The sequence below is a fragment of the Lutra lutra genome, chromosome 4 (genome assembly GCF_902655055.1).
Source record: "Lutra lutra chromosome 4, mLutLut1.2, whole genome shotgun sequence".
Taxonomy (NCBI): Eukaryota; Metazoa; Chordata; class Mammalia; order Carnivora; family Mustelidae; genus Lutra; species Lutra lutra.
Genome location: NC_062281.1, coordinates 145,320,435 through 145,339,625, shown reverse-complemented (window position 1 = coordinate 145,339,625; position 19,191 = coordinate 145,320,435). Strand labels below are relative to the sequence as shown.

General features: G+C 37.0%; 2 protein-coding genes across 6 annotated transcripts in view; one reads left to right on the top strand and one right to left on the bottom strand.

Annotated features, from left to right (window-relative positions):
• ITGB3BP (integrin subunit beta 3 binding protein) overlaps window positions 1-4,332 on the bottom strand; it is a 68,719-nt gene extending 64,387 nt beyond the window's left edge. For 2 of the 4 annotated variants that reach the window (XM_047723841.1, XM_047723843.1), the window contains exon 1: window positions 4,206-4,332. In XM_047723841.1, the coding sequence (XP_047579797.1) occupies window positions 4,206-4,222 (17 nt within the window). In that variant the 5' untranslated portion in view covers window positions 4,223-4,332. The remainder of the gene's footprint in view (window positions 1-4,205) is intronic. The other 2 variants (XM_047723842.1, XM_047723840.1) reach the window with 2 other exon arrangements.
• Window positions 4,333-4,565: 233 nt separating this feature from the next.
• EFCAB7 (EF-hand calcium binding domain 7) overlaps window positions 4,566-19,191 on the top strand; it is a 50,930-nt gene continuing 36,304 nt past the window's right edge. Inside the window, exons 1-6 of one of the 2 annotated variants that reach the window (XM_047723834.1) lie at window positions 4,566-4,718; window positions 6,938-7,125; window positions 11,379-11,590; window positions 12,222-12,308; window positions 12,859-13,054; window positions 13,484-13,605. In XM_047723834.1, coding sequence (XP_047579790.1) covers window positions 6,939-7,125; window positions 11,379-11,590; window positions 12,222-12,308; window positions 12,859-13,054; window positions 13,484-13,605 — 804 coding nt within the window. In that variant the 5' untranslated portion in view covers window positions 4,566-4,718; window position 6,938. The remainder of the gene's footprint in view (window positions 4,719-6,937; window positions 7,126-11,378; window positions 11,591-12,221; window positions 12,309-12,858; window positions 13,055-13,483; window positions 13,606-19,191) is intronic. The other variant, XM_047723835.1, reaches the window with a different exon arrangement.

The window sequence follows — 19,191 nt, the reverse complement described above, 5'->3', positions numbered from 1 at the left end:
CACAAGTAGGCAGAGAGGCAGGCAGAGGGCGAGAGGGGGAAGCAGGCTCCCTGCTGAGCAGAGAGCCCGATGTGGGGCTCGATCCCAGGACCCTGGGATCATGACCTGAGCCGAAGGTGGAGGCTTAACCCACTGAGCCACCCAGGCGCCCCCACAAGAAGCCCTTCTTAATTCTCATTATACTCAACACTTTTTAATCATTTCTTTTTTTTTTTTAAGATTTTATTTATTGATTTGACAGAGAGACAGTGAGAGAGGGAACACAAGCAGAGAGAGTGGGAGAGGGAGAAGCAGGCTTCCTGCTGAGCGGGGCTCGATCCCAGGACCCTGGGATCATGACTTGAGCTGAAGGCAAGCACTTAACAACTGAGACACCTACCGCCCCTTTTTTAGTCATTTCATCTGTGAAATCCTGTAACTGCTCCTCATAAAATTCTTTCTTACTGTAGTGACTTTAATCTGGCTATTCTCCTCTCCTACACTGACAAGACCCCTCATGACTGCTGATTGCTGACAGATTACCTTCTGACTCCCTGTAACAATTTACAGAAAACTCTAATCAATACAGATTTTACATGGTTTGCTGATGGTTCTCATTTAAAGGCTGAAAATGGTAAGTATTGTGCCGGCTATGTTACTGCAACTCCTTTGAAGTCATTGAGGTAGCGCCTTTACCTCTGGCTACTTCGGCCCAACAGTCTGAGTTACGCACCCTTACTCAAGCTTGTACCTTAGCCAACAGCAGAACCACAAACATTTATACCAACAGCCAGTATGCCTTTAGGGTTGTTCAAGACTTTGATATGTTATGGAAACACTGAGGTTTCCTTACCTCCAATGGGGATAAAATTAAAAATGGTTCCTATGTCTACAATTTATTAGATGCCATACTTTTGCTGCCTGCTCTGGTTGTTAAGGTTCTGAGCATTCTAAACGACTCCTAAGCGACTCCCTGGATGCCAAAGGAAACCATCTTGCTGATACTTCTGCCAAAAATGCTGCTGTCTGGGGCGCCTGGGTGGTTCAGTGGATTAAGCCGCTGCCTTCAGCTCAGGTCATGATCTCAGGGTCCTGGGATGGAGCCCCATATCGGGCTCTCTGCTCAGCAGGAAGCCTGCTTCCCCCTCTCTCTCTGCCTACTTGTGATCTCTCTGTCAAATAAATAAATAAATAAATCTTTAAAAAAAAAATGCTGCTGTCAAGGAAACCAATGGCCAAACCTCTGTCATGTTCCGAAGGGATATTCCCCCAAATGATAATTTTGAAAAACTGACCAGAGACATCCAACAATTGGCCCCAGAACAGGAAAAAATACTAGAAATCTAATAATTGTTCATTTGATTAAAAAGAAAAAACTGACTTGGACCAATTAACAATCTGGCCCTACCAGAAATCCTAAAATTCCCACTATTTACCCCGTACATGCATTAAACCATTGGTCTACTAACAAAATGATAGTGTTCATGAACCAATATTGGTGAGGAAGTATTAATGAGGTCACAAAAAGTGCCCTCTTCACTTGTCCCACCTGCCCAAAACACAATGCAGGGAACCTGCCTGCACAGCTCTCCAACACTTTAAATTACCTCAAAGACCATTCAGTTTTCACAAATGGATTTCATAAAGCTTTCCCATCTAATGGATTAAATATGCTTTGGTTATGGTTTGTATGTTTCCTCACTGGACTAAAGTTTTCCTTTGTAGACTGGCCATTGCCTCTTCTGTGGCCAAAATTCTATTAGAAAAAAATTATCCCCACGTGGGGAACCTCTCTTGAACTTCAGTGATTAGGGAACCCATTTTATCGGTTAGGTGCTTTAACAAGTCTGTGCTCTTTGGATAGTTTTACAACACTTTTATTGTGCATACCATCATCAATCCTCAGGGTTAGTTGAACACACTAATGGCACTATTAAGACTCAACTCCACAAATATCTTGGCCTAAAGGATTGCCTTTGTTCTTTCTAAGTATCAGACCCACTCCCTTGGGAACTCATAGACTTTGAGACAGTCACAGGACATCCAATGCACTTGGCTCCTGATTCCTTTGACCCACAGTTGATAAAAGGAGATTATATTTCAATATTATAAAGGCCTAATTGCTTCTATCAAAACTAACTATGCCTTGTTAGAGCAATCTTTCCCAGTGCAATCTCAGGAGACAAAAACTTTAAGCACCTCCTCTTGCAACTTGGGAGATTTCAGCTATTGAAAAAAACAAAAACAAAACAAAAACAAAGAAATGCCTCCAGAAAGACTCTCTTCAACCTAGCTGGAAAGCCCCCTATCAGGGACTGTCAGCCAACCCTTTTGTGCCAAACCTCAAGGAATGGACTCTTGGATTCACGTGACACATTCAAAGAAAGCATCAAACCCTGACTGGATCTGCACACCATCTGATCACAAAGATTTCCTGGAATTGAGGCCAACAATACCTGATAACACAGATTTCCCAAGATGTCTGGACCAGGCCTGTTAGAAGGTTCAGGATTCACAGAAGTCTCTCTTTTTCATCTGGAATATTAGCTCACTCTGGATTCTTATCCAAAAGTCATGGTTTCTGAATTTTCAACTTTATCATATTATTAACAACACATTTGGTTCCAACAGTTCTTTTGAGATAACAATACTTTTTAAAAAGGTCTTTGAAGTTTTACTGTTTTGCAAAAAGTTCACCAGCTATTGCTTCATATTTATGTAAGGGCCTACTTAGCCAGAGGGAGCCATTTTGTTTAGGCAGGGAACTTAGATTGACCCTGCCCCTCCCAGAGGAACTTACTTGCAAAGCCCAGCTACAAGGGCGGGTCAGGCCAGGAGGAGACATCCAATCAGTGGGGCCTGCACATATCTACTAGGGCAAATTGAAATTCAATTGGCCACCCGTGTATGACCTAGCATGACTGTGCAGTTTTCTCTGTGTATTGCAATCTCATTGGCCACCTGTGTATAGCCAGGCTCAACCACCTCTATAAAAGTTAGTCTGTGAGGCTGGGAGGGGTCACCTCTTTGTAAGAGACAGCCCTGACCCGTCAGTTTGATTCTTGATGCTTGGCATGGAAATAAAGCTTTGCTTGACCTTCGCTTTGTATCAGTCTTATTCCTTTGATTACGGACCCAAGAGTTTATACCTACACTGTATCTTCTCAAATGCACAAGATGATTCTTTCAGTGTGCTCTTGCAGTAATCATTCTGCTTTCATGACTGCTTAAAGTAGGGACTTCGAGGAGGCATGCATACATGACATGGGTTTGCTTCAGCAGGGGTAATTTTCTTCCCTAAGTTGGAATAAGTGCCAATATTTTAAGTTGGCTACTTTCAGATCTAGGATCCTGATTTAGAACCATCACACAATTTGTAATTGGGATGTTACTTTCCATTGTGTATTTGCTGCCTGTCAAATCTTTGTAAAAACCATGTACTCAGTAAGAGGATTTCCAAAGCTTACAGTTTTGATAATATGGACCATAGAGGGGAAAATGCCTTCAGAGTTCTCCCTGCTACCCCTGGTTACTCAAATTTGACCTTAATAGGTTTCCAATTTGTACAATTTCCCTCCAAAGTGGGACATAACACCCAGGAGAGATACTTCCTGGCACTAAGGGACTAAGGTCACTGAATTAAGAAGAACCTGACTCTTAATCAGCAATGCTTTTGGAGAAAGATCTTGACCAAAGGGAGGAAATGTGAAAAATAATAAAGGGAAAGCCTCGTTAAAGTGGAGTAGGGAGGATAGAAGGGGAGGCTAAAAGGGGATCTCATACCACTGAACGTCAATTATAGCAAGAACTGTCAATTACACACCCCAATAGAAGAGTGTCCACAGGGAAGAACCCTTAATTACAAGTCGCAATACGGAAAGACGTACACTGCACCTCCTACAAAATACAGACCACCTCTGCAACTCGGGCAAGGAGAAACCGTCAACTTGAACCTGAATTGACTGCCCTCCCACGTACTTTGGGTCAAAATGACCCTTCCCAACTTCTTCCTTCTTCTCCGTACAATAACTCCTCGCCTTTGTTGGACTTCACCTATGGTTTAGCCATAGCTTGCACGCAGCGAATTGAAATGCTTTGTTATTCCCTAGTAAACCCATTTTTGCTAGAAAAGAACAGGCTTTTTATTTTTAAGGACAACATAGTATCTACTCTTCTTGTTCACAAAGGGACCCAAGAAACAGCAATGGGGTGGGGAGGGCGGATACCTACGGCATTTCGACATTCAGGAAAGCACCACCGCGAGTTAAAAGGAACCGAACCCCTTCTTCCTAAAGCAGAGACCCGTTGGAGGGAAACGCCGGAGTCTGAAAAGCGCGGGCCTGCGGGCGCCAGACGCGGTGTCACACGCAAGGTGGCCCGCTGGAAACACCCTCCCCCCTCCAAGGGATCCGAGTGTATGGGGGAAAGGGGAGGAGAGTCTTATTAAGGACCTAGGACCTCATCCACCCTGCCAGTGCACCGCAGGACCCTCTCTCCGCTCTGGTCATTCCAGACCCCGACGGACGAGCAGCACAGCCGTCTCTGTCCTCTCTTGATTCACCTCCCTAGATTTCTACCCGGACTGTTTGGGGAGGTGCTCTGAATCTTATTTCCGGTGGGGGAGAGGCGCAGTTGCCATGGTAATTAAAGGAAAGGCCAGGTCCGTGGGGCAGCGGTGAGAGGATCAGGAATCCACGGAGAGAATTGGCGGCGCCTCCTCGCGTGCGAGCTGCAATTAGGTAGCAAACAGCTCGCTGTCTCTGTCTCTGCGCTGCGCCCTGCCTCGCTTTCCGGCTTCCTTTTCTCTCACCTGCTTCTTTTACTTCTCTGTCACACCAACGCTGGGTCCGTGTGCACCTCAAGTGTATATAAAACCGCAGCCGTGTCCTAGAGAAACCCCAAAACAGAGAGAGCTTGCCCGAGGTCGGCTGTGAATGGATTCCACCGTGCAGGCCCGGGGACTGGGCGGCTCTGTTTTCACTTGGCCCTTTAGAGAGGCCTTAGGCGCTTGTTAAAAACAAGTTTATTTTTCTTGCTATCGTGTGGCGGGTTATTTACGGAGCCGTTTGCTGCGCTGGGCTGTCTAGGCCCCTGTCTTGGTCTCGGGCTGGAGTTTTCAGTGAAGGCGGTTTCCAAGCCGGAGGGATGCGGTGATAGATGTGTTGAAGCTTCCGTTTAGTCTCTCGTCACAACAAGGGAAAGAATAGAATTGTGGAACATTTCTGCTGTGGGATTTCCACGTGAGGGAGTCACCTTATTTGGAAAGCGTATTCGAGGACGACCCCCCCCCCCAAAATTAAAAAAAAAAACAAAAACCTTAAATTTAAAAATGGCTTGCTGCGAAATGAACGTCCATTCTTCTTATCAGAACAGTTTCCGCACGCATTCGTGAGGAGATGCGTGCACGCATATGTGTTTAAAACTGATGCTTAATTATCGTGGTATCAATTTGCAGTAACCAGACTGTGACACCGCATCCCTATGGGGTCCTTCTAAATCTGGTGTAATATGAAAGTGTCAGGCAGGCAGTCTGTGTATTATAAATAGGGTACTTCATCCATGATAAGCGATTATTATCTTTCTTTCCCAAGTGTAAAAGACCTATATAATTCAAGAAGGTGCAAGTGATTTAGGCCTCCTGAGGAAGAATCCAATGAGTCCTGAAGGGGACCCTACCTGTGTCGTCTTATTGTTGAACTTGAAATATTCAATTTATTAGGTTGGAATGTATTTTTAGAAGTCAAAGCTGGGTAAAATGATGTTGGAAGCGGTTAGACCACCAGCACAATTTAGTGCCTCAGAGTAACTGTTGTACAAGAAGCCTTCATTCACATTAATAAAGCAGAAACTGTTATCAAAATGTACTGCCTCTTGTTACTGCTAGCTGGGTGACATCTCTGTCCCTCAATTTCCTTATCTGTAAAAGGGTCAAAAAGTACCTGACCGCTGTAATAAGGATAAATTAAGATGTATGATAATTCATTAAGGCTTATGAGCCGAAGTGCTGTATAACCCCACAACATTATTAGTAAGGAATGCAGTAAAATCTCACAATAATGCTGTAAATGGGATCCAAAAAATTCAGTCATTCAAAAGGTTGGCCTGCATTACTGAGTTGTTGGTAAAGTGACCTTTTGCTCCTGCTGAGGGGATAGATGCCAACTGCTGATCACATTACATCCAAAGTCTAATTATTGTGGAGTTTCACTCTTCCAGAGTTTATTTAGCATTTATTATGTGCAAGGCACTGTTCTGTATTCTTCACACATATTATCATATTTAATTCTCTTGACAACCTTACAAAAACTTAACTTACTGTCCTTTTTAAAAGATTTTATTTATTTGAGAGACAGAGAGCATGAGAGATAGAGTGAGCACAAGTGGGGGGAAGGTCAGAGGGAGAAGCCAACTCCCCCACTGAGCAGGGAGGCTGATGTGGGACTCTATCCCAGGACCCTGGGATCATGACCTGAGCAGCGGGAGACCACTAGCCAACCGAGCCACCCTGGTGCCCCAACTTACTGTCCTCTAAGAGTATTGTTGTGTGCTTTTCCTTTGCTCTGTGATACTTATTTTGGTTTTTTTTTTTAGAGATTTTATTTATTTGATGATACTTATTTTGTTTTTATATTACAGCTTTGCTTTGGCTTTATACTTTTGGCTTCTCATATATATATATATATATATATACACACACACACACACATATATATGTGGCATCTCATATATAGTTTATTTCTAAATATACACATATATTTATATATATGTATGTACTGCCAAAAGCTTATTCTAATTTAGCATATAATAATACAACCAGATGCATATTATAGTTGTCTTTCCCCCCCACATACAAAAACTTTAATGCATTGATTTCTCTTCCCCCCCATTTGAAAGGCAATGTGGCATTTGCATTTTAGGGTATTAACATTGACTAAAATATAAAATTATTTTCTAATAGAATGGCCATCAGTCCAGGAAGAGATGCAGCTTTCTCCAGTCAGAAGTCAGCGCTTTCAGAGAGTCCTCGAACAAAGAAATTTCCACTAACCGAAGAAGAGCTATTTTATATGAATTGTAGAGCTGCCTACTTAACTGTTTTTAAAAGCAGCTTAGAAAACATTATTTCGAAAGAACAACTTTACTTGGGTAAATTTTTCTTTAAAATTTACATATTTTTCCTTATTTGTTGAAAGTTAATAGATCAGAAAGACAGGAGTAAGAATTACTTTGTTGGATCATCCCAGTTTCTTAGGGAAGCTTGAGGAACGGAACTACATTATGCTATTATACCATTTTATATATTTATATATTCTAGTAGCTCCAAAATAAAACATTCAATGTTTATTCAAACTAGATTAGTATTTTTAAAGCGTCCATCAATTACTTGCTTAAAATATTTTTTTAAAAATTCTTATTTGGTACTTAAAGATTTATATAAGATTCTATATAAGATTTATATAAGATTTTTAAGAGTCTATAATAATAGAATTTAAAGCTTGTGGCATCTGAATCACTAGCCTGAATTTGAGCTACACTGGGAAAATGTAAAGAATATATAAAAACAGGTTGAATGATTATAAGTGATTATATATTCACATATATATAGATTGATATCTATATCTATAGATATCAATCTATATATATGTGAATATATAATCACAATGACATAGATTGTGATTATATATTCACAAACTGAATACTCATGTCAGTTTCATCACAGCTAATAACTTCATGAATATAGAAACTGAGTTATTTTGCCAACTTTAGAAGTTGGGGTTTCCTTAAAGAAAAATTCTGACATATTTTTGCAATAATGTCTTAGGTTTGTACGCAGTAAGATCGCTATTTGAGGAAATCCATATTTGAAATATGAAAATTGAAAAGATTAAATTTACATTTTTATTATAAACTACAATTTTAGTTTTTTTCTTTATTCTTATGAAAGTAGTGTGAAGTCATGAATCTCCTGTTTAAAAGTTTAACCTGTCTTTCATTATTATGGCATTTAGTTTGTGAATCTATATTACTATATGAGTAATATATTACTAAGTATTATTACTTAGTAATAATTACTAAGGTGCTATTACTAAGTATTACTTAGTATTACTTAGGTGTTATTACTAAGGTGTATTACTAAGTATTACTAAGGTGTATTACTAAGGTGCTATCAGTTTTAGAGAATTATCTGGATAATTCAGTGTTTCTTCAGTTTATATACACTTTCGGTTTTATGGTGAAATTCTCTTTGTATCATAATAATGATTGAGTTCAGATAATCTAGATTTTTAAAAAGTAGGGTAAATCAATGATATCTTTCTTACTACTATATCTTTCATCTATATCTTTCTGCCATTTATGCCTATAACATGTGCTTTGACATTCCATTTCAAGGTTGGACAGGACAGTACCATTTTCAAAGTTTTAGATTTCCTTTTTTTCCCAACTTATAAATAATACAGGTATTATGGATTCATGTTAAAGCTTAAAGTAAACCCTGGCAAAAGATCAGTATTTTCATGTAAACCTTTAAACATTTACAGTTACATGTTTTTATTGTTATTAGACATAATAATGGACTCCAACTAATTCCAAAATTAGAAATTTAGTTACATTAGTGATTACTAAGTTATACCTATTTCTTAGATATGAGAATGTCTGCTTACTGAGTACATGTTTAGGCATAATTAATTTTATTCTGAGAAAGTTGTTTTGTAATTAGTAGTACATTAAAAACCCGTTTTTTTTTTTTTTGTTTTGTTTTTTAAAGAGGGGGAGGGACAGAGGGAGAGAGAATCTTAAGCAGGCTCCATGCCTACTGCAGAACCCAATGTGGGGCTTGATCTCACAACCCTGAGATCGTGACCTGAGCCAAAATCAAGACTTAGAGCTTAACTGACTGAGCCATCCAGGTGCCCCCAAAAGCCGTTTTGTTATTAAAGACAGCATCAAGTGTATGCTGACCTGCCACTTGTGGGAAAGTTACATACCCATTGTCTCAAAGCTGTACAAAAAATAGCATTTTCTTTTTTTTTTTTTAAGATTATTTATTTTAAAGACAGAGAGACAGACAGACAAGAGAGCACAAGTAGGGGGAGGGGCAGAAGGAAAGAATCTTTGAGCCTATTCCCCACTGAATGCAGAGCCAACAAGGGGCTCCATTCCACAACCCATGACATCATGACCTGAGCTGAAACCAAGAATCAGACACTTAATTGACTGAACCACCCAGGCACCCGTCTTTCTTTTTCCTTTCCTTTCCTCTTCCTTCCTTCCTTCCTCTCTCTCCCTCTTTCTTTCTTTCTTTCTTTCTTTCTTTCTCTCCACCCCTCACTTGGGGCTTGAACTCATGACCCCAGATCAAGAGTTGTATGCTCCACTCACCAAGCTGGCCAGACACCCCAGCATTTTCTTTCACATGGACTTTTGACCCCAAATCACAACTTCATTTAGGTCCTACTTGTATTCTTACCTTTTAAAGGGTGGAAGTTGGCTGGGGATGGAATCCTAAAACACATGTACCTTTTCCCTGATTCTCTTAATAGATGAATTATGGAATTGTTCATTTATATGCTAGGCAAATACTTATCTTTTGTTCATTCCTAGGGCAGCATGTAATCAGGGCTTTTGTCTACATCCAAAATAAGCCTTTGGAAGTTAAAAAAAATTACATTGTCTCCACTGCTACAAATTCCCACAAAGCCTTCCTAGGTGCAAATTCTGTTGCCTTTAGGTGATTGTCTTGTTTCCTTTTCTCTGCCAAAGTTTTAGTTATCTAGGTATGCTGCACTGTCATAAGCTGGAGGATGGGAACGTTTCTCTTAGTCTGTGGACTTCTAATATGTTACTAACCTTAAGTCATGACCACAGGTAGCAATTTTACACTTCAGGTGTGGACTTCCTATTTAGATTAGAAACTTTAGCAACCAAAAAGTTTGAATCTCTGAAAAAAAAAAAAAAAAACAACAAAAAACAAACCCCCCTGTATTATGCTTCTACACAGTGAATGTTCAATATAATGGACTCACAAATATCTGTATTTATCACTCTGCTCTAATTTCTATTTCCTTGAGGGTATTTTTAAAAATTATTTTATATATATTAGTCCTTATTCATCATATTGTGGACTATCCATATGATCATTTTTTAGTGCTGATTGACAGTGCTCAGATCTTGTGAAATCTCACCTAAGATAGTTAGAAATCCCCAATATAAGCCTTTCTAGTAGAAGTTGGTAGCAAAATTCAGGACAGTTATACCTTTAATTTTATTAATTCCATCTATAGTGCTTAGGAATCTTATCACTGGTTCATTTTAGATAGTATTAAGTCTTAATATGTAGAGATTTGTTTATGTACAAATTACCAGTTTACTTATTTTAAACTGTACAAAATATAATTGTTTAGAACCATTATATTTCAGTGTGTATGACATACACAAATACAAAGCCTTTCTCACATTGTGATTTGTTACCTCACATTGATATAAGGGCATGCCTTTTAAAACAATAACATCTCATGAATAACTGGTTATAGGAGTATTTTTAAAGATTCTGGTTAAGAAAAGAGTAATTCAATCATTGCATCTCCGTAATAGATTTTTCTCAAAGTATGTTGAGATCCTTGAGTTTTAGCAAGGCTATAACTGCAAATAGCTAAATTTTGTGCATGTATTTGACATCTGTGACATGATTAATATTCTTGAAACCCTAATATCTAGCAATGATGAACATTGTAGATATCATGCCTTATTAACAATAATTTTCTCAAATTAATGATTTCCTTATTTCATTAAAGTATTTGTTGGGGGGTGCCTGGGTGGCTCAGTGGGTTAAACCTCTGCCTTCGGCTCAGGTCATGATCTCAGGGCCCTGGGATCGAGCCCCGCATTGGGCTCTCTGCTTGGTGGGGAGCCTGCTTCCCCCTCTCTCTCTGCCTGCCTCTCTGCCTACTTGTGATCTCTCTCTCTGTCAAATAAATAAATAAAATCTTTAAAAAAAAAAGTATTTGTTGGGCCAGAAAAGTAATAATTAATGCTTTTTGTGGTTATTCTTAGGTCCTCAAAACAATTAAATGGATGATTGTTTTTAATCTTTTTTTTCCAGGCACTTTTACAAAGTAAATCATGTTATCAGTTAAACCATATAGGTTGAGAACCAACTGTCAGAACAGAAAAATATTTAATTCTGGTATTAATAGATCAAGAATCTGTAGCTGGTAACATATATATTTTTTCATTTTTGAAAGTCAGGCATACATTGATAATCACTAGATTATGAACCCCAAAGGTATGTATGTACTTTTGTATAATATTATAATATAATATAATTATGGAAAGAAAAAAACATTCAGATACCAATCCCAAATGTTACTATAACAAATAACACTTGCTTTTTTGGACAGCTCTACAGCATGCAGGAAGAAATCCATCCCGAAAGACCATTAATAAGTATTGGACTCCTCAAACTGCCAAACTGAATTTTGATGATTTTTGCATAATTTTAAGGAAGGAGAAACCTACTTCAAAAGCAGAACTACTAAAATCATTTAAGCAATTAGATGTAAATGACGATGGCTCTATTTTACACACTGACCTTTATAAACTTCTAACAAAGGTAAGATTTGTGAAATAGTTTTGTAATATGCATTGCTGGCAAAACTATTTGGAATGTAGCTTTGGCTACCAAGGCCACATTAAAAATAATTATTTCATTGGCAGGTGAAATGAATCACATATATGTTGTTTATAAAGTACTTAAGGATCCTTCTGGATGAAAGGTGCTCTGTAAATAAAACATAAAGTATAAAATTGAACCCATGTTGCAATCCCTTGTGTTCCTTTGCAATTATTTGCTGCCCAGAATGTTTTGTAATTTGGAAATAGATTCATATGTGATAAGTAAAAAAGAAGCAAAGTATAAATGGGATTGGGAATCCATTCTGATTCTTGGTATACCGTGAGAAACCATCATTATTCTAAATTCAGTGATAATATTATTACTGGTTTGATGATATATATTGTTGAAATTTAGTAAACCGAAGTTCATACTTCTATAAAATTTAGTAAAATTGTGAAATTTTATTTTATTGTTTCATTCTTGCTCAACATAATACTCATTCTGAGATTTATAATCCGTATAGTCAAACTGACTTATAGAAAAAATTAAAATGAATTTCCACTCTGCTCTTTCCCCCTCATAATAAAGTGATTGTCATGTTTCTTTAAAATAAATCTTGTTTTTTCAGAGAGGTGAGAAGATGACTCGTGAAGAAGTAAATGCCATAATAAGTTTGGCAGATGTAAATGCTGATGGCAAATTCGATTATATCAAGGTACATGAGATCATGTTAATGTAAATTTGTATACTGTGTAGGAGAAGAATTTTTAAAGGAGCATATCTTTTTAATATTGGCAATGACATACTTAATATGTTGTGTACAAATTATACTTGAAATTTAATCTGAAGAGTATTGTAATCTGATGACTATATTAGAAATAATCAAGGTAAAATACATGCATGTACTCATAAAACATAGAGACTATCCTCAGGAATATACCTTTTCTGGGGTGGAAGAATAATAGAAATTATTTAGAACAAACTCAAGTCTACACATGTCTTATAAAAAAATAATAAATCACCTCTCTTTGTGTAACATTTTATTTTCACTCAGAGTATGACCTCCTCATTGAATCATGGCTGCATTTCACTAGGTCACTTGGGGGTGGTCAGTCTGATTTCAGGAAAATAAAATGACTAACCTAGTTCAATAGGAAATAAATACCATCTATCAGTCTATCTCTTGCCTACTAATGTGCATTTGCCTCCGCCCAAATGTATGATTGAATGTCTTACCCACTGGACTACTTTTTTATTTCCTATAGTTTTGTAAATTATACATGACAACCATTGAGCAATGTCTCAAAACTACTGTAGAAAAACTGGAGGTTGACAGTAAACTGAAGCGTCAGCAGTTTGGAAGCCACACTGAAGGATCCCCTGAAAGGGACCCATCACCAGTACCAAAACCATCGCCCAGAATCATAAGAAAAACTGATCAGGAAACATTCTCAAATAAAGGTATTTACTTTTGACACTAAGGATTTCTTGGTCAAGGATGAAGAGTCATATTCAGATAAATTTTTCTTCTAAGCTTATCAGTGATAAAACAAATGAGAAGCCAACTTTTGTTAGGTACTGTTTCTAGACTCAGCTGTAAAAATCTATTGAAGTAAAAATTTTATTGTAGAACTTAGCTTGGCTATGCTTATTATATTTTGTTAAAACTGAAATTTCAGGGTAAAGAGTGACATACTGAATATAGAATCTTATTAGTAGCCTATATATTAGGGACCATTAAAGACAGATAAATATGAAACGTCTGACTTTATTTCAATAGGAAGAGCAAAGAGAAAGAAATTAATAGACATGCCTTTTATACTACACTGTATTTAGAAATAGACTTAGTATTGATAACTTTTAATGATGTGAGACTATTACTTGTTACAGGTGATACCAGGAGTTCTTTAATGGCAACAACTAGAAAGTTCAAAACATCTGTATCCTTCACAATTATCATGGGTGTTAATAGTAACCGAAATTCAAAGTTAACTGAGCCAAACTCAATAAAGGTATTATATTTTATATTATTTATTTACTTTTTAAGATTTTATTTATTTGAGAGAGAGCATGAGTGGGGGACAGGGGCAGAGGGACAACAGATTGCCTGCTGAGCAGGGAACCCTATGACGTGGGGTTGGATCCCAGGACCCTGAGCTCATGACCTGAGCTGAAGTCCCCCAGTCAACTAAGCCACCCAGGTGCCCCAAAGGTATAGTATCTTAAATTAATAGGTAAGAATTTTTCTGAAAAAAAAATTGACATTAAGCGTATATATAACTAGTTGATGTCTACAGAGAACTAGTAAAGTTTGTGAAGTAATTTTCTGAGATTTTTCTGTGGATTACAGCATTTCTACCTATAGGCCAGTTTTAGTAATTTTAAAGTAAAAATGATGAATAAGAATATTATTAAAAGGTATTTAGTTTGAAAGAGATGACTTTTCAAGTTTTTGAAGAATTGATTAGATATATATACTTTGCCAAGCAAAGTATGTTAAGCTATATATATATAACTTATATATATATATAGCTATATATATATATTTATAAAACTATATATATCTACTTTGCCAAGCAATTTTTAAATTTTGCTTAACAAATATTTTCCATAGGTATTTCTTATAAATAAATCATTCATTCAATATCAATTCCTGTGAGAGAAAGACAACAAAGTCACTTTGCTAAGTCAATATTTGTCGAGTGTTAATATTGATCTTCTTTCTTTGTTTTCCCTTTTTAGACTCAACCTTTACTAGTTTTCTTTCAACAGAAAATAATAGCTACAGAAATATAAAACATTAACTGGAAACTGCTAGGATACATTAAAAATGTGTACCTAGAGACCTCTGTAAAAGGGGGAAAAATGGTTATGACCACATACTATAACTGCTGTTAGAAAACTGAACTGATTGTTCTCAAGGGCTACATTTTTGTTTCAAATAACAACTCTGTATTTGTTATTGAACTCTGAAGTCCCTTATATCTTTAAATTGCTAGAGAGTGACATTTGTTCTATATTAAAATTTTAAAACATGATCTCCAAGGAATTTTGTCCAGACTGTTTAGGAATCTCTACACCCTAAGCAATTTGGTGTGCATGTCCAACATGTTCACACACAATATTTAGTGCTCCAGCAATATTATTTTCCACCAATGGAAGCTTCCTGTATTTTTAACTAAATTAAATGCTCATAAAATTAACTTAGTTAAGTGATTGTGGTTTACCTAATTCAAAACTATAAATAATTTTAACCAATATAGAGAAATATTAATATGGATTATATTAAAACCATAATAAGACTTTTTCTCAGTGTCATGCTCCGGTTAATGGGGCTCTTACCAATATAATTTCTTTTTGTTTTAACTAATAATTTCTTAATGTAGCTCAACTAAAAAAATATTAATTAAGAAGGTAATATATGCCAGCTATTTTGCTTAGTGTAAAATATGGGTATTATATTAAAAATTAAAAATTTACTTGACTATTAATATTATACCAAGGTAGTACAGCATAGTATTTCATTTATTCACTCATTTATTTAACAAATATTTATTGAGTGGTAACTCTGGGCCAAGCACTGGTTTAGATACTGATTAAGGGCTTTGAATAGAGACAGGCCTATGCTTGAATTTTAGCTTTGTCACTTGTTAAGTTAGTCAGCAGCTCTTCTGAGTCTCAGTTTCCTTATCTATAAATTGAGAATAATTATATTTAGTGTATTTTTGAAAGATTTAAATAATCTCACATGTATTAAGCATTTAGCATGGTGCCAGGAACATAGTAATCACTTAGATAATACTGTTACTAATATTATAGAACTAAGATATGACTGTAGGTATTTATATGGGAATGACATGATAAAAGTATAGTTTAAGAACTCAAGCTGCTGGAGCACCTGGGTGGCTCAGTAGGTTAACCGTCTGCCTTTGACTCAGGTCATGATCTTGGGGTCCTGGGATCAAGCCCAAGGTCAGGGTCTCTGCTTAGCAGGAGAGTCTGCTTCTCCCTTTCCCTCTGTCCCTGCTCATGAGCACTCTTTCCCACTCACTCTCTCTCTCAAATAAGTAAATTAAATCTTTAAAAAAAGAAAGAAAAAGAACTTATGTTACTGTTGTAAGTTATGTATGGAAACCTCAATTTAAGGAGACTATCTGAAAGGCTGAGAGAGATATCCAGATATAAAGTGACGACAGGTAGGCCTAGGTTAGTACCTGAAAAAAATAAGGAAGGAACAGATCTAACAGATAACGCCATAGTTAGTCTATAGGCCATAGTGATTGTGTAACAATAGACAACTTATATTTTGCATCTAAGACATCAAGAGAAGAGAATGGTGCTGATGACAAGGAGGAATTAAATAAAAGATACTAGAAAAATTAATGATTAAAAGTAGATGGCAGGGGCACCTAGGTGTCTCAGCCGGTTAAGCGTCTGTCTTCAGCTGAAGTCATGATCTCAGGGTGCTGGGATCAAGCGCTGAGTCAGGCTCCCTACTCATCGGGGATTCTGCTTCTCCCTCTCCCTCTGTCTCTGGCCCTGATGTGTGCTCTCTCTCTCAAATAAATAAATAAAATCTTTAAAAAAAAGAAGAAGAAGAAAATGGCATACTGTCAACTTCTAAATTCTGTGGCTTTCATGTAAGATTTAATGTGTTTTGGAAATACTTCATAGTCTTCATATTATTTACCCAGCTTTTAATTTTTTTTTTTTTTAAGATTTTATGTGTTTATTTGACAGAGAGCACAGGCAGGGGTAATGGGAGAGGGAAAGCAGGCTCCCCACTAAGCAGGGAACCTAATGGGCTCAATCCAAAGATCCTGGGATCACTCCCTGATCCTGAGGCAGACGCTTAACCGACTGAGCTACCCACATGCCCCTTACCTGACTTTTTATATCCTATTTCTGTTGTTGATACTTCCCACTATTGTTTACTATCTGATATTTCTTAGATGAGCTGAAATGACTTTCTTTTAATCTGTGAATTTTAAAGATTCTACTATTTAGCAGGATTCAGTTTGCATTTTACTTTGAAATTTTAAAGTAAATTTCATGAATTTTATAAGTATTTTCTGAGAAGTACTCATTATAAATATAGTTACTGTGTCATTTATTTTTTTAGTTAAAATTTTTAAAATTTATTTTTTAATTTAAATTCAGCTAACAGGGGCACCTGGGTGGCTCAGTGGGTTAAGCTGCTGCCTTCGGCTCAGGTCATGATCCCAGGTCCTGGGTTCGAGCCCCACATCGGGCTTTCTGCTCAGCAGGGAGCCTGCTTCCTCCTCTCTCTCTCTGCCTGCTTCTCTGCCTACTTGTGATTTCTCTCTGTCAAATAAATGAATAAATAAATAAATCTAAAAATAAATAAATAAATAAATAAATTCAGCTAACATATAGTGTATTATTAGCTTCAGAGGTAGAGTTCAGTGATTTATCAGTCTTACATAACACCTAGTTCTCATTACATCCCATGCCCTCCTTAATGTCTGTCACCCACTTACCCATCCCCCTGCCCCTGCCCCAGCAATCCTCAGTTTGTTTCCTATGATTAAGAGTCTGTTGGGGCGCCTGGGTGGCTCAGTGGGTTGAGCCACTGCCTTCGGCTCAGGTCATGATCTCAGGGTCCTGGGATCGAGCCCCGCATCGGGCTCTCTGCTCAGCAGGAGGCCTGCTTCCGTTCCTCTCTCTCTTCCTGCCTCTCTGCCTACTTGTGATCTCTCTCTGTCAAATAAATAAATAAAATCTTAAAAAAAAAAAAAGTCTGTTAAGCTTTGTCTCCCTCTCTGATTTCATCTTGTTTTATTTTTCCCTTCCTTCCCCTATGCTTCTCTGTTTTGTTTCTTAAATTCAACACAAGTGAATTGACTTATTTTGCTTAGCATAAGTGTGATTTGTTTTAATTAAGATCGATAGATTAAGTTATTAGAAAAACTTAAATTAATTTTGCCTTCAAATACTTAAAATCTATTTAAACAAGTTTGGGTACCTTAATTTCTTTCTTTTTAAAAAAGATTTTATTTATTTATTTGACAGGGAAAGACACATTGAGAGAGGGAACATAAGCAGGGGCAGTGGGAGAGGGAGAAGCAGGCTTCCCATGGAGCAGGGAGCCCGATGCAGGGCTCAGTCCCAAGACCCTGGGATCATGACCCCAGGCAAAGGCAGACACAATGACTGAGACACCCCGGTGCACTGGGTACGTCAGTTTCATGTGTAGTGGAGGAATATGGAATTGGGACAGAGGAAGGTCTTTTCAGAAGTTAGAAAATTGTTGAAATGGGGTATCCATGAATCATACGTTAAACTACAAATTCATACAATTGGTAAGGGACATGAATTACAGGAGCAAAATAAGACCCTTTCGATAGATCACGTGTAGGTACTTTATCACTATTTTGTATTTAATCCTGAATCCTGCTCACTTAGGTTTTGTAATATGCAAGGAATGTTAGGAATTTTTCTTTGAGAGAGGAATAGCTTTGATTGCCAGACTTGACTAGAATTAGAGAAAGCCCAAATCATGAGTTGTAAACTCTAGAGATGCAATACTTCCTACATCCAGACTCCTAGAATGTGTTTTAAATATGTGTATGTGTATTGTATAAAACACATATGTTATATAACATATGCATATATTGGGTATGATATGTTATATAACATTTGTCTTATATATGTCTATATAACAATTCAAATACAAACATTCTAAAGTAGAGGTGGTTGTCTAAATTTTTATGAAGGATCCAAATAATTAAATTCCTCATATTTTCAAAATGATGATCGATTCAGCTTGTCAGTTAGATAGCAATCTAAGTCTATGCTAGATCTACTGCTTAATAATTCTACCTCACCTAAAACTTTAATAATAATATAGACTTGTATGTCAAAACAAATTATATTCTCTATAGTGTTCCAAGAAAAATATCACTTTACTGATACATTTAAGTCTTTTGATAAGTAGAATTTTCAAGTTAACCATTTTTAATTTGTGCTTCTTTTCAGCATTTCCTTATACATTGTGAATGAAAATAAGTAAAATTTGTATATGACAAATAAATTCAGTTCTTTTTCCTTTTATTTGAATTTACCTGAATTGGTAGAATATAGCACCACCTTATGCCCTGTGTAAGAATTACAAGCTACTATTTTATTTCTGCTATTTATTTCTACTATTTTATTTCTGTTAAAAACTCTATCACCAGAATTTCTTACACTGTTATTCTAAAACTTTTTCTAAAAACTCAACCTCCTTCCATTTTTCTTATAATACTCAAACTGTTAACTTAATCTATAATCCTCTCAAATTGATTTATTTGAATGAGCCAGCCACTTTATCCATACTTTTTTCTTTTAATTCATAACATTTTCATCTAGGTTCTAGAGGAAAAGCTTTGTGTGATTGGAAGTCTATTTGTTTTTTTGTTTGTTTATTTTTTAAGATTTTATTTATTTGTTTGACAGGCAGAGATCACAAGTAGGCAGAGAGCAGGCAGAGAGAGAGGGGGAAGCAGGCTCCCTGCCAAGCAGAGAGCCCGATTCCGGGCTTGATCCCAGGACCCTGAGATCATGACCTGAGCCGAAGGCAGAGGCTTAACCCACTG